Consider the following 16,108-nt stretch of genomic DNA (forward strand, 5'->3'; position numbering starts at 1 on the left):
GACCCCTTTCCTGTGTGTACAGGTATGTTACTTTGTTGCCAAATCCTGGTTTTTGCACTCTGGGGGAAAATAGCCTTCTCAGTTTTCTCTATATCACCTAGTCCGCATTCCCTCAGCTCTGCATATGAGCCTGAGAAACTGGCCAATACACATGGATGTGAAATATATGGGGGGTCATCAAAATGAGATTCTCAAATCATCGAATCCCTACAGTGAGCAAGCAGCCCACCAAATCCACACTGACTCTCTGAAGAGTGTCCCAGCCTGACCTTTCCCCCACCCTAGCCTTTAACCCTGCATTTCCAATGGCTAAACCACCTAACCTGCACATCTTTAGACTGTGGGATGAAACCAGAGCACCCGGAGGAAGCCTACGCAGACACAGGAAGAATGTGCAACTCCACACGGACAGTCGCCCAAGGGTCGAATTGAACCCAGGTCCCTGGCGCTGTGAGGCAGCAGTGCATTTGATTTGATTTATTTATTCCCTTGTGAATTTTGTTACAAAATACAATGAAAAGTGTTGTATAGAGTCACCATTCTCCAGTGCCATGTTAAAACAGGGAAAACAGTCTGAATCCCACGCTGTAAGATTACTGTCCCTCCATCACTACCTATTACCTGCCCAATCCTTTGCACAATTTCTGCCTTCTCTTTTGACTATGTCCCCCGAATTAAAATCTATTTCTGATGACCTTACACAATGCTGTAATTCTCACTGAATTTCATCTGAAACCGCAGCAATAATGAATGCCCATCTCACTGCAGGTAGGGCATTAGAGCTCAGAACAAGTGATGCTAATTGTAATCCCTCCCCAGACTGGAGGATGGTCACTCATTACTTCAGAAATCTTTGGTTCTCTCCTCAAAGCCAATTGATATGGACTGCTCATGTCAGTACAGATACTAAAACATAGAACAGTACAGCACAGTACAGGCCCTTCGGCCCTTAATGTTGTGCCTACCTTTTATCCTACTTTAAGATAAAACTACATGCCCTTCATTTTACTATCTTCTATCCAAGAGTCACTTAAATGTCCCTAATGTACCTGACTCTACTGCCACTACTGGCAGTGCATTCCACACACCCACCACTCTCTGTGTAAAGAACCTACCTCTGACATTTCGCCTAAACCTTCCTCCAATCACCTTAAATAATGCCCCCGGGGGATACCATGGAAAAAAGTCTCTGATTATTCACTCTATCTATGCCTCTCATCATCCTGTATATCTCTATCAAGTTGCTTCTCACCCTTCTTCGCTCCAACGAGAAAAGCCTTACCTCCCTCAACCTTTCTTCATAAGACATGCCATCCAGACCAGTCCTGGTAAATCTCCTCTGCACCTTTTTAAAGCTTCCACATCATTTCTATAATGAGGCAACCAGAACTGAACACAATATTCCAAGTGTGGTCTAACCAGGGTTTTTTTAGAGCTGCAGCATAACCTCACAGCTCTTAAACTCAATCCCGCTGCTAATGAAAGCCAACAAACCAGACATCTTCTTAACAACCCTATCAGCTTGAGTGACATCTTTGAGGGACCTATGGACATGTACCCCAAGATCCCTCTGTTTCTCCACACTGCCAAGAATCCTGCCTTTAACCCTGTCATCTGCAATCAAATTCAATCTTCCAAACTGAATCACTTCATACTTTTCCAGGTTGAACTCCATCTGCCACTTCTCAGCCCAGATCTGCACCCTGTCAATGTCCCACTGCAACTTACAACACTATCCACCATTCCACTAACCTTCGTGTCATCGGCAAACTTCCTAACTCACCCTTTCACTTCCTCATCCAAGTCATTTATAAAAATCACATAGAGCAGAGGTCCCAGATCAAATCTCTGCAGAACACCACTGGTCACTGAGCTCCAGGCTGAATAATTTCCACCTACTGCCACCCTCTGTCTTCTATGGGCCAGCCAATTCTGTATCCAGACAGATGTTAGTACACAATTTCGTTTCTCCACTAGAATTTTATGAACCATCTCATCAGTACCATGTGGTTTCTTTCATAAACACCATCACTAAAAGGAACTTTCCACTGCTTTTGTTCATGACCACAATGCGCATAGTTTCACCCATGTTTCTAAATCATCAATGCTAATTCCTCACGGCAATTGTCCCAGTATGTTCCTTATCCATTTCTCCACTACTTTGTTCACTATTACTCTCTGGGATGTTTTTCACTACGGGTGTAACAGGTTGAGGGGTGACCTTATTGAGGTTTGTAAAATCACGAGGGCACAGATGGGTGATCCTAGGGTGGGGGAGTTCAAAACTTGGGGGCATATGAGAGGAGAAGATTCAAAGAGGACATGAGGGACAATGTTTTTACACTGAGGATGGTTTGTGTGCCACTGCCAGAGGAAGTGATGGATGCAGAGACAATTACAACATTTAAAAGTCATTTGGATAAGTTCATGAATTGGAAGGGTTTGGAGGGATATGGGCCAAACGCGGGCAGGCGAGACTAGTTTAGTTTGGGAACATGGTTGGCATCACCTGATTGGACCGAAGGGTCTGGTTCCGTGCTGTATGACTCTATGCTGAAAAATTTAGTTGTCATGTCTACAAAGAGCAAGATGAAACAGTTTTCCCCCTTATCCCATACTTATAAAACCCATTGCTACAATTTGGTAAAATCTTTCACTTATGCAGGGCAGCATGGTGGCTCAGTGGTTAGCACTGCTGCCTCACAGTGCTAGGAACCTGGGTTCGATTCCAGCCTCAGGCAACTGTCTGTGTGGGGTTTGTGCATTCTCGCCATGTCTATGTGGGTGTGCTCTGGTTTCCTCCCACAGTCCAAAGATGTGCAGGTTAGGTCGATTGGCCATGCTAAATTGCCCCACAGTGTTCAGGGATATGTGAGTTAGGGGAGTGGATCTGGGTGAGATACACTTTGGAGAGTTGGTGTGGACTTGTTGGGTCAAAGGGCCTGTTTCCACACTGTAAGGATTCTAATGGGCTGTGATGGTGACCTTGTGTGTGTGTGTATATATATATTTCTTGTTTCTGTCACTTTTATCACTGATTTATTGTGCCCATCATCCCTTATTCCTGTATCCTTTAGTAGGATTTTAAATCTGTAAGAGGATGAATGCAGGTGCAGTTTTAAGATAAATAGTCTATTTTTCTCTTTAAACTCCCATCTCCAGAGGCCAATAAAAAACTATTTAAAATTTCACTTTTAGACAAGTTAGGTGCTGTCAAGAGGATAGAATTAGGTCCAGGTTGTGTAATCTGGAAATCCCACTGGCTTTTCAAATACATTTGCCTTGTATTTGATTTTGAGCTTTTGTTCACAATCAGTTTTCTCAACAGGAAAGGTATTTCACTTGTCAGTGTCAGAGCTGATAACAAAATATACTCCAGTGATATTACAGGGAATCATCACTAAACCAACCAGCATGCTGTCATCCCCAAAGGTAGAACTCTTAAATTCCTTGACCTTACTTTGGAGGTCCTTATCTGAAGAATTTAAATAACATTTTAACCAATCACTGTCTAAAACAGCACAATTTAATGAGTCTGTCACTGAAGCATGCAGTAGCTAGCTGAAGCTTCCCGTAATTATTACAATTCCTTGTGACTGTTCAATATCATCATCTTGTCTCTTCCACCCTTCTGTGTTGGGTGTGATATTGACAACCATGTTATTCCATTTCAGACAATTTATTGCACAAGGGTATATCATATCACATCTAAAATATCTAATTATCATACCCCAGTCATTTCTGGGGTTCATTGCTCAGTTATAATTTCCCACTTTCTGCCCAACATTATAATTGTCAAAGGTATAACTATTCTCGATCCTTCTAGTTTGGATTTCCTTTCATATTGATACTTTCATCTTCTGTACTGGAGGGTCTCATATTGCCTCTATTGATGAATTCTCCATTCTTTGTATTACTGCTAATGACTCGAGTCACAAATGATGCTGAGAATGAATTTGTTGAAGGCTCTAAAATCTTTATTTCTGAAAATCCAACTCCAGTTTGACATCTTTGGACAATCCAACAATTTGAAGACAATCCATGTGTTAGGAATCCCCAAGCAGAGTGTTTGGAATCCTGCATGTAGTTTGTTCAGTTCCATTATCACAGAATGACAGAAGTGTTATGGTCCATAACGAGCCTATTCAACCCATCATGTCTGCACTGGCTTGTTAAATGAGCTACCAATCTCCTGTTCTATCTCCATACCCTCGCATATTATTTTTTTACAGATAAACATCCAATGCCCTCCCTTTTTGATTTTCACAAAAACCTTCTCTGCTTTTGACTGCACTTCAATCTCACTGTCCTGATTTTTGGGCACCCGGTGTAGAGGGGGAAGGGCAGGCTGGGAGACCTCCTCGTGGGTCTGCTCCTGGGTCTAGCCAAAAAGGCCATAAACAAGTCCACACAGCGGGCGGTGGAGAGGGTCGTTACGGTTGATTGCCTGCCCCTCTTCCGCAGTTAGGTTAGAGCTCGGGTGTTTCTGGACAGGGAGCACGTGGTATCTACCAACTCTCTCGAGCTGTTCAGGGAGAGGTGGGCACCACAGGAAGTGGAGTGTCTTATTTCCCCCTCCAACTCTATTTTGATTTAATCCCTGCCCTCCCCTTCACCTTTTGATTACACAACATTGCCCTTTGATGAGAAGGATTTTGCTTGTCACTGGCCACTTGGGTGTTTCCTGTCTTCCTGGTGGTGGGAAATGAATAAAGATTTGTACACCTATTGTCTCTCACTGTGTCTCACACCTGCACACACACAACATGGGTGCTGGGGAAAATATAAGCACTAGTCCATAACGAGCCTATTCAACCCATCATGTCTGCACTGGCTTGTTAAATGAGCTACCAATCTCCTGTTCTATCTCCATACCCTCGCATATTATTTTTTTACAGATAAACATCCAATGCCCTCCCTTTTTGATTTTCACAAAAACCTTCTCTGCTTTTGACTGCACTTCAATCTCACTGTCCTGATTTTAGGGCAACCGGTGTAGAGGGGGAAGGGCAGGCTGGGAGACCTCCTCGTGCTCCTGGGTCTAGCCAAAAAGGCCATAAACAAGTCCAGACAGCGGGCGGTGGAGAGGGTCGTTACGGTTGATTGCCTGCCCCACTTCCGCAGTTAGGTTAGAGCCCGGGTGTTTCTGGACAGGGAGCACGTGGTATCTACCAACTCCCTCGAGCTGTTCAGGGAGAGGTGGGCACCACAGGGAGTGGAGTGTCTTATTTCCCCCTCCAACTCTATTTTGATTTAATCCCTGCCCTCCCCTTCACTTTTTGATTACACAACATTGCCCTTTGATGAGAAGGATTTTGCTTGTCACTGGCCACTTGGGTGTTTCCTGTCTTCCTGGTGGTGGGAAATGAATAAAGATTTGTACACCTGTTGTCTCTCACTGTGTCTCACACCTGCACACACACAACATGGGTGCTGGGGAAAATATAAGCACTATCGCAGTTAGGCGGTAGTGTGGGGGTAAAATTTTTTTTGGTGATTTAGAATTTTCTCAGTTAAAAAAAAGAATATTAACAGGAGATTTAGAATCTCCTCAGTTCACGGACTGACACCAAGCTGGCTGGCCACAGCCTGTGCACAAGTAAATAAAAATGAACATTGAATGCCCTCTTCAATGCCTCAATTGAATCTACCTCCATCACACTCCAGGCCCTCATTATTCACTGAGTGAAAAAGATTTCCCTTACTTAATCCTTGCATTTTTTGCAAATCCCTTTTAACACTAGATATTCTTTTACAGAATATCCATCCTGCTTTCTGATTTTATTAAAATCTGACCATGCCTCACGCAAATCTAATAGGTCATCTCTCCTATATCTTTTGTCCGTAAATTTTAATAACTTAGCTAAACCTTTCTCAGTGTTTAAACCTTAAATTTCTAGCTCTGAGAGTATTTGGCACCTGATCCTGCTTCAGGTAAGGAGGTCAGATCTTGTCGGTTTTTACCTTTTGGTAAGGATGCCATCCATATCTGTACATCACTTCTTGTCTTCATTGCTTGTAAGGTTCAGTTCCACAGGATATCAGTAGGAAATCAGATCCCAATGTTGTACTTAGTATCAGCCATTCAGCTCAAACTGAGCTCCAATTACAACCTTTTGAGCTCTATGTTTCCAATCTTCATCTTTTAACGACCATCCTCTGATGTCAGATTCAATCGAGATCCAAGCCAAAGCAGTGAGACAGAAGCCAAGATGTTTTCTTTTATGGATCAAGTTTATTAACTATTCAGTCTTACAGCTCCTTCAGTGTTTCAGCTTCACTACATGTAAATTATTTTAAATCAACCTGTTCAGAAATATTATGAGATTCAAACCAAGATCTTCTGGACCAGATGTAGAGACTCTATTACTACACCACAAAGCCTTTATCTTCATGCATATGTGTGCTTAGGCAATTACTAGCTGCTACCCATTCCTGTGTGACCTTAAATAATGTCTCAACAATGTGATTAACTGGACAATCACATGAGCATGAGAGAGAAAGATGTATGAGAGAGAGAGAGATAGAGAGAGGGAGAGTGTGTGTGGGTAGGGTATGGGAACAGCAGTACACTTATGTAGATTTTTACAGTACTGAAACAGGTGATTTAACCCGAGATCCAGCTCAGTATTTATGCTGCACACAACCTACTTCTTTCACTCTATCTGGATACTTAAATACTGACTTCAAGAGGATACAGGAGGTAGAGCTGAGTGTAGTGGCCATCACTGAGGACACATTGCTGGAGAAGCTGTAAGGTCTGAAGGTGGATGAATTAGCTGGACCAGATGACTACATGCCAGAGCTCTGAAAGAGAGAGCTGATGAGATTGTAGAGGCATTGGTGGTGATTTTTCAGATATCAACAGAGTCAGGGAGGTTCCCAGAAGATTGGAAATGGCTAATATAACACTCATGTTTAAGAAGGGAGGGAGGAAGGAGACAGGGAAATTATAGGCCGGTTAGCCTTGAGGTTCACAAGGGAGAGGTGTTAGCAATTCTGGAAAGTATGAAAATAGATAAGCCCCTGGGCTGGATGGAATTTATCCTGGGATTCTCTGGGAAGCCAGGGAGGAGATTACAGAGCCTTTGGCTTTGATCTTTATGTCGTCATTGTCTCCAGGAATAGTGCCAGAAAACTGGAGGATAGCAAATGTCCCCTTGTTCAAGAAAGGGAATAGAGAAAACGCTGGCAATTATAGACCAGTAAGCCTTACTTTGGTTGTGGGTAAAGTGTTGGAAAAGGTTATAAGAGATAGCATTTATAATCATCTAGAGAGAAATAAGTTGATTAGGGATAGTCAACACGGTTTTGTGAAGAGTAGGTTGTGCCTCACAAACCTTATTGAGTTGTTTGAGATGGTGACCAATCAGGTGGATGAGGGTAATGTGGTTGATGTGGTGGGTATGCATTTCAATAAGGCATTTAATAAGATTCCCCATGGTAGGCTATTGAATAAAATACAGAGGGATGGAATTGAGAGTGATTTAGCAGTTTGGATCAGACATTGACTCGCTGAAAGAAGGCAGAGGGTGGTTCTTGATGGGAAATGTTCATCCTGGAGTTCAGTTACTAGCGGTGTACCGCAAGGATCTATTTTGGAACCACTGCTGTTTGTCATTTTTATAAATTACCTAGATGAGGGTGTAGAAGGATGGATTAATTTTGAGGATGACACTCAGGTCGGTGGAGTTGTGGTTAGTGCTGAAGGATGTTGTAGGTTACAGAGGGACAGAGATAAGCTGCAGAGCTGGGCTGAGAGGTGGCAAATGGGCTTTAATGTGGAAAAGTGTGAGGTGATTCACTTTCGAAGGAGTAAAGGATTGCAGAGTACTGGGCTAATGGTAAGATTCTTGGTAGTGTAGATGAGCAGAGAGATCTCTGTGTCCATGTACATAGATCCCTGAAAGTTGTCACCCAGATTGATAGTGTTGTTAAGAAGGCATGCGGTGTGTTAGCTTTTATTGGTGGAGGGATTGGTGGAGGGAGCCACGAGGTCATGCTGCAGCTGTACAAAACTCTGGTGCGGCCGCACTTGGAGTATTGTGTACAGTTCTGGTCACCGCATTATAGAAAGAATGTGGAAGCTTTGGAAAGGGTTCAGAGAAGATTTACTAGGATGTTGCCCGGTATGGAGGGAAGGTCTTATGAGGAAAGTCTGAGGGACTTGAGGCTGTTTTTGTTAGACAGAAGAAGGTTGAGAGGTGTCTTGAGACATATAAGATACTCAGAGAGTTAGATAGAGTGAACAGTGAAAGTCTTTTTCCTCGGATGGTGATGGCTAGCACGAGGGGACATAGCTTTAAATTGAGGGGTGATAGATGTCAGATGTAGTTTCTTTACTCAGAGAGTAATAGGGGCATGGAACGCATTGCCTGCAACAATAGTGGACTCATCAATTTTAAGGACATTTAAATGGTCATTGGATAAAGATATTGATGACAATGGAATAGTGCAGATAGATAGGTTTCAGATTGTTTCCACAGGTTGGCGCAACATCGAGGGCCGAAGGTCCTATACAGTGCTATAATGTTCTATGTTCCATTAGTCTGACCTTGGTCATTGGTAATACTTTAGAGATCATCACAAAGGATAAGATTACAGAGTAGTTGGAAGTGGATGGTAAAATAGGGTTAAGTCAGCATGACTTCATCCAAGAGAAGGTCATGCCTAACAAATCTGTTATGAATTCTTTGAGGAGGGAAGGAGGAGGTTAGATAAAAGAGAGCCAGTGGATGTGATCGATTTGGATTTCCAAAAGGTCTTTGACATGGTGCCACACAGGAGACTGCTCAGTAAGATAAGAGACCATGGTGTTAGGGGCAAGGTACTGGTATGGATAGAGGATTGGCTGACTGACAGAAGGCAGATTTTAAAATGGTATTTTTTCAGGATGGTCGCCGGTGACTAGTGGAGTTCCACAGGAGTCAGTATTGTGCAGACAACTATTCACATGATACATAAATGATCTGGACAAAGGAACCGAGGGCATTGTTGCTAAGTTTTCAGTTGACATGAAGATAGGTTGAGGGACAAGTAGTGTTGAGGAAGCAAGGAGGCTGCAGAAGGTCTTGGACAGGCTGGAAGAGTGGGCAAAGAAGTAGCAGATGTGGGAATATGTGCAGGTCTGTATTTTGGTTGGAAGAATAGAGGCATAGATTATTTCCTAAATGTGGAACTTATTGCTGCAGAATGCTGTGGAGGCCAAGTCATTGAGTTTATTTAAAACAGAGATAGATAGGTTTGTAATTGGTCAGGGGATCAAGGTTTAAAGGGAGGAGGCTCCTATGTCTTCTGGTCTTACTGCCTTATATTCTTCAATTAACATTTTCCCACCACTGATGTACTTCTTAGTTGATGTATTTCTTAGTTACAAAAGCTATAATTAATGATGTTGAGTTTTTGTCTCCCCCCAGTCCAAAACATACCCTCCACACATCACCCCCCATCCCCCATAAAATCCTTTCGTAATTAAAGGCCCATCTTAGAGAGCCCCTCAGCCTTGTCTTTTCCAGACTCTGGATTAGAGTGGTGCTGGAAAAGCACAGCAGTTCAGGCAGCATCCGAGGAGCAGGAAGATCGACGTTTCGGCCAAAAGCCCTTCGTCAGGAATGATGGGAGTTAAAAAGTGAAGAAGAGTGGTTTGTCTTTCTTTCAACTTGGGAAGGCACTGATGAAATGATAATGTCATTGAACTAATAATCTGAAGGAGGATGGTTGGTCCAAATCCCAGCAGGACTACTGGTGGAACTAAAATGCAAATGAAATCTGGCACTGAACGCTACAGTCAGTAACTGCAAAACAAACATTAATTACATTAAAACTCCATCTGGTTCACCAATTACCATTAGGGAAGGAAATCTGCCATCCTTACCCAGTCTGGCCTACATGTGACTCACGACCCTCAGTAATAGAGTTGTCTCTGAAGCTGTCAAGGACAAAGATAGGAACTATGAGCAGGAATAGCTCATTCAGGCCTCATTTACCATTCAGTAATGTCTTAGCCGATCTGGGTTGTGGTCCTCAGCTTCACATTTCTGGATCCTACCTCTGGCTCCATCCTCACTGTCCATAATCCTTGCCAGGCAAAGATCTCAGCCTCAAAAAAATTCATGATGTGGAGGAGCTGGTGTTGGACTGGGGTGGACAAAGTTAAAAATCACATAATGCCAGATTATAGCGCAACAGGTTTATTTGGAAGTACAAGCTTTCAGAGCACTGTTCCACAGCTACCTGCTGAAGGAGCAGCGATCCGCATGCTAGTGCTTTAGGGCTATAATCTGGTGTTGTATGACTTTTAACTCAAAGAAGGTCAACAGTGCATCTTCCACCAATGCTCACAGTGCTCGGGGGAGATAGCCAAATCAGTCTCCAATAGCCACCATACCTCCAGGAAAATTCCAACACAGAGAAAACCCATTAGGGTATAGACACCCCCTTAACTCGGATCACTGAGGGGCTTCTGCTCCAATCAGAAGTGGGTTCTCCCTCATGTTTGATGTTGATAGAGTCGTTATGGACCAATCATCAGTAAACATAGGAGAGAGACAGCTTGGAGCAGCAGGAAGAGGGTGTGTGGCAACAGGCAGTAAGACTGGAGGAAATGCCTGAGGGAGTGCAGGGGGATGGGAAATGGGGCAGCTGGGGTGGCTCAGTGCCCCAAAGGGTGGAGGGTTAGAATGGGAAGCAAGGCTGGCATGTCTGGGAGCCAGGGATAGCAACTCCCGGGGACCGGCGAGGAGGGCACAGAATGTTAGGTGAGTGTCTGCAAAGCTGCAGAGCTACACTGTCAATGGGGAGAGGGACTGCAGAATTGAGATGGGGGCTGGAAGGGGAGAGTGTGGCTGCAGGTGGGACAAAGGATTGGAGAGGGAGTCAAGGGTGCAAGGGGGAGAGAGCTGTTTTAATCCTTTCATTAAATAAACAGTCAGCTAACTGAGAATCAGGGAGTCTGAGGGAATGATCACTTTGCACATGACTTGCCAGCTTAAGGTTACAGGAGTTATGGGGCTACTATACCAAGGAGGAGAAAGTGAGGACTGCAGATGCTGGAGATCAGAGCTGAAAATGTGTTGCTGGAAAAGCGCAGCAGGTCAGGCAGCATCCAAGGAACAGGAGAATCGACGTTTCGGGCATAAGCCCTTCTTCAGGAATGAGGATTATTCTGAAATGGCTTGGATTATTTCATGCAATAATCCACAGGTCTGACTGTTACAGCAATGAATACAGCAACAATACCAAACAAACAGCAATGCAGACACAGATTTGTGATATTGATTGATGGATTAATATTTGTTGCCATGGTCTGGCGATGGAGGAGTCCAAGGACCTGCATGTCCTTGGTGGAGTGGGAGGGGGAGTTAAAGTGTTGGGCTACGGGATGGTTGGGTTGGTTGGTCTGGGTGTCCCAGAGGTGTTCTCTGAAACGTTCCGCAAGTAGGCGGCCTGTCTCCCCAATATAGAGGAGGCCACATCTGGTGCAGCGGATGCAATAGATGATGTGTGTGGAGGTGCAGGTGAATTTGTGGCGGATATGGAAGTGTCCCTTGAGGCCTTGGAGGGAGGAGGTGTGGCGCAAGTTTTGCATTTCTTGCGGTTGCAGGGGAAGGTGCCGGGAATGGAGATTGGGTTGGTGGGGGGAGTGTGGATCTGACGAGGGAGTCACGGAGGGAGTGGTCTTTTCGGAACGCTGATAGGGGTGGGGAGGGAAATATATCCTTGGTGGTGGGGTCCGTTTGGAGGTGGCAGAAATGACGGCTGATGATATGTTGTACCAAGGAAAATGCAATAGATGCTGTTGTGATGAACACTATTTCAACTGGATAATTTTACATGTTCTGCTTCATAATAATTTAGATTAGATTAGATTAGATTACTTACAGTGTGGAAACAGGCCCTTCGGCCCAACAAGTCCACACCGACCCGCCGAAGCGAAACCCACCCATACCCCTACATTTACCCCTTACCTAACACTACGGGCAATTTAGTATGGCCAATTCACCTAACCTGCACATCTTTGGACTGTGGGAGGAAACCGGAGCACCCGGAGGAAACCCACGCAGACACGGGGAGAACGTGCAAACTCCACACAGTCAGTCGCCTGAGTCGGGAATTGAACCCGGGTCTCTGGCGCTGCGAGGCAGCAGTGCTAACCACTGTGCCACCGTGCCGCCCACAAAGTTATGTTTATATTTAAACATTATTATATCCCAAAGGTATGAATTATGGGAGGTGAAATGACTGTGTGAGAGACAAATGTGAAGCTGTTCAGTTGTGAATTCATCAATTTACAGCAAATTCAGGATGGTTTTTTTGATGTATAGCAATCTATTTATTTTTTAAAAAAGCATTAACTTCAAATTCACGCCTCTTGCCTTGGCAATTAGACACAGGCAACAAAAGCTGGTCCAGCCAACGGCACCCATATCCCATGAAAGAGCAAAGAAATAAACGCAGAGCTCTTGAGCTGACGATACAATGTGGAAGTGTAGTGTGCATGGGGAGGAAGTTAATTGACATTCTTGTCAGTAGGGACTAGCGTAGGGGAAGAGGCTTTTGTGGCAACTCTGTGGTAGTGTCAACTCTGAGAAAGTGAGGACCGCAGATGCTGGAGATCAAAGTTGAGAGTGTGATGCTGGAAAAGCACAGACGGTCGGGCAGCATCCGAGGAGCAGGAGATTGAATGTTTCGGGCAAAAGCCCTTCATCAGGAAATTGCCTGAAACGTCGATTCTCCTGCTCCTCGGATGCTGCCTGACCTGCTGTGCTTTTCCAGCACCATTCTAATCTTGACGCTGGAAAAGCACAGCCAGTCAGGCAGCATCCGAGGAGCAGGAGAGTGGACGTTTCGAATGTCATTCCTGATGAAGAGCTGATGCTCAAAACGTCCGCTCTCCTGCTCCTCGGATGCTGCCTGATCTGCTGTGCTTTTCCAGCACCAGAATTTTTGACGGTGGGTAATGTCCCTTCCTCTGGGCCAGGAGATCTAGGTTCAAGACCCATTTACCCAGAGCTGTGTCATAAACTGTCTAATCGGTTTGGAATAATGTCTATGACTGATCTGCACCCTGTTGTCAGCTATAAAAACCTCAATCCCGAGTCCATAAATTACAGAGGGTGGTTGGAGGAAAGGGGAAACCTCACTCTCGAAATGGAAATTCAGTTTCCAATTGTATACCCTGGCCATTGGAATGTGTTCATGGGATTAAACTGGAAATACCAGCTGCTTAAACAATATATTCTTTATTCACCACAAATAACCTTCAGGTTACATTAAAATGGTATAACAATGCAAAAACATCAGAAAAATATAGAATAGTCCTTGCTGCCTCTTTAATATACCAATAAGACAATGTACAAGTAACAATACATGAAATACAGGAGATGAAAACACACTATTGTTACATTAAAATACCCACATTCTCCACTCCTTCCTTCCAAACACAGACCATCTCACTCACATCTGCAAATATTGATTTCCCTTACAAGAGTTCAGGATGTTTGTCACTTCTCACTATTTTTCACATATCTCTCAATAATCTTCATTAATAATCCCGTACCCTAGGGGAGGAAAGATAATACAAACATGTCACATACAGTTTACAATCTCCATCCGGAGATAAGTATATAAAGCTCAGACAGAACACAGATAATCCTCTCCTTGTTACAAACCCAATCGATATCCTTGTACAAATTCATCAGGTTTAGTAACTTTCAGATGCGATTTCCTCCAGGTCTTTCATAAAGCCAGTGTGAATGATCCTAAGTGCTTTGAATAGACCAATGCCCTGACTGGCAATTACTTTGTTGAACATCTTACCGTCAGCTCTGTGGCCAATTACTAATCTCATGTACTTTGGTGACAGTATCCAGATAAGGTGGGTATAGATGATCCAGAATGCAATGATTTCTTCATACTTAGGGGAGACATCAGTCAAGACTAATTAGACTGGGTCAGCAACTGAGATATCTGAAGGGGCTGAATGGACTCTGTTGGCCTGAAGGGACTGAATGGTCATTGGGATAGTCAGAAGGGGCTGAATGGCCTGGGTTAGTTACTGGGATAGTCTGAAGGGGCTGAATAGCCTGGGTTAGTCACTGGGATAGCCTGAAGGGGCTGAATGGCTGGGTTAGTTAGTGGGATAGTCTGAAGGGGCTGAATACCCTGAGTCAGCTACTGGGGTAGTCTGAGTGGGCTGGGTCAGTTACTGGGATAGTCTGAACATGCTTAATGGCCTGGGCAAGTCTCTTGGAAAGTCTGAGCAGGCTGAATAGCCTGGGTCAGACCCTGGGATAGTCTGAAGGGGTTGGATCTGGCAGGTGTGGAGATAGGAGCCAAAACAGTCACTCGAGTTGATGGTGTGGGTGTGAATTTATCAGGCAGGCTGCCTTGACCAATGACCCAGAGAAACTGGAAGTTGTCGATTTTGGAAATAAAAAGCAGACATAGAAGCTGGAAAAGAGGTGCTCCAGGCTCTGGGTGCCAGCTCTCTCAGTTTCTCTGGGTTTAAATAACCCCCCCACACTGCCTGCTTCCTACCTCAGTGACAGTGTTGAGGGTGAGCTGGTTTCCTCCTTGTTCCTGGGGCAGGCCGCTGTCCAGCATCTTCAGGATGAACAGATTCTGCAAATCCCTGGCAGCATCAGAGGGCTCCAGCGAGAGTCTCGCTGGAGAGGCATTGTATCCCTCTGGATAGTCAAAGAGGCTTTTCTTGCCCATAAAGTGTCCTAAAAAAAAAGCAGCAAGAAATAAATGTAACGTGTATAGCTGTGGTGGCCACTGTAGACAAGATGTAACCTCTCCTCTCATCACTCCACACCACCAGACTGAACCTGCCTTCAGAGAACAGGTCCCCAGCAACAGGTCGCCAGTATTTCCCTCGCCATCTCTCCTAACCTCCTGCAATTTTCTCCACATCATTATCAGATCTCTCTGTCTTTGGCCATTCAAGCCTAGCTGCTTTTATTTGGCCGGGGTGGGGGGGGGGGGGGTGGGGGGGGGGGTGGGCGTTGGTGGTGGGGGTGGGAGGAGGAGGACAGGGGAAGCTATCAGAATACAACGCCCTCTCCCATTCACTGTGAGAATGGAGACTCCTTGCACTAAATAGGTAATAATGAGAACCCCAGACAGAGAGAAAAGTCACCAGCTGAATTAAAATCCAAAACTAATTTGAGTTTTGGAAACAAAGACAGAAGTTGCTGGGAAAGCACAGCAGGTCTGGCAGCATCTGTGAAGAGAAATCAGAGTTAATGTTTCGGGTTTGGTGACCCTTACCTCAGAACTGCTGGTAGTCAGGAAAATGTTGGTTTTAATGCAGAAGATAACGTGTCAGTCCAACTATTCTACTCTCTCTTTGGGCTCTACCACCACCTATCGTTTACCCCTTACCTCCCCTCCCCTCCATCCTATCTCCACAAATCCTGCCAGAGCTACTGAGCTTTTCCAGCAATTTCTGTTTTTGTTTCTGACTTACAGCATCCACAGTTCTTACGTTTTTTATTCTTTTAGTTTGAGTTTCAATTGAAATAAACATTTCTACATTTATAAAATCCCTGAGGACCACCCTGACCTCAGTTTTGGTCCCATTCCAGTTACATCCACTCCTTTCCCCCAGTTTCAAGCCTCACTCCCAGTTCTAGGCAGAATTTGTCCTTTGGGTCTCCTGTCAGTTATCCCCGTTCTCTGAAGCCTGTCTCCAATGGGCACAGCTGAGGAAAGAGCCCTTCTGAAGTCGTCACTAGGTCAGTGTGGTGGAATTCCCTCCCTAACAGCGCACAGAACTCAAGACGGCAGTTCATCACCATCACCTTCTCCAGGGCAACTAGGGATGGACAATAAATGATGACCCAGTCGGCGATGCCCACATCTCAGGAATGAATAAAAAGGTCTGAGACCAGGACACAGTGACAGCACATACAGACAGACACACACACACAGATAAACATAGAGAGAAAAAACACTCATACAAACAGACACACAAACACAGAAACCCACGCACAGAAACACCGAGATACACAGGCAGACATCAATGCAGTCACAAAGACAAAACACAGATAGACATAGACAGAAAGCATGGGCACTAACACAGACAAACAGACTCACTGACAGG

At 44.6% G+C, this 16,108-nt stretch overlaps 1 protein-coding gene across 1 annotated transcript in view; it reads right to left on the reverse strand.

Moving 5' to 3' along the window:
• Positions 1-13,225: 13,225 nt before the first annotated feature.
• The window catches only part of nmba (neuromedin Ba), a 3,916-nt gene continuing 1,033 nt past the window's right edge, over positions 13,226-16,108 (reverse strand). The window contains exons 2-3 of the mRNA XM_043680652.1: positions 14,539-14,726; positions 13,226-13,559 (exon numbers count right to left, since the gene is read on the reverse strand). Of these exons, the coding sequence (XP_043536587.1) occupies positions 13,503-13,559; positions 14,539-14,726 (245 nt within the window). The 3' untranslated portion in view covers positions 13,226-13,502. The remainder of the gene's footprint in view (positions 13,560-14,538; positions 14,727-16,108) is intronic.

The sequence above is a fragment of the Chiloscyllium plagiosum genome, chromosome 40 (assembly GCF_004010195.1).
Source record: "Chiloscyllium plagiosum isolate BGI_BamShark_2017 chromosome 40, ASM401019v2, whole genome shotgun sequence".
Taxonomy (NCBI): Eukaryota; Metazoa; Chordata; class Chondrichthyes; order Orectolobiformes; family Hemiscylliidae; genus Chiloscyllium; species Chiloscyllium plagiosum.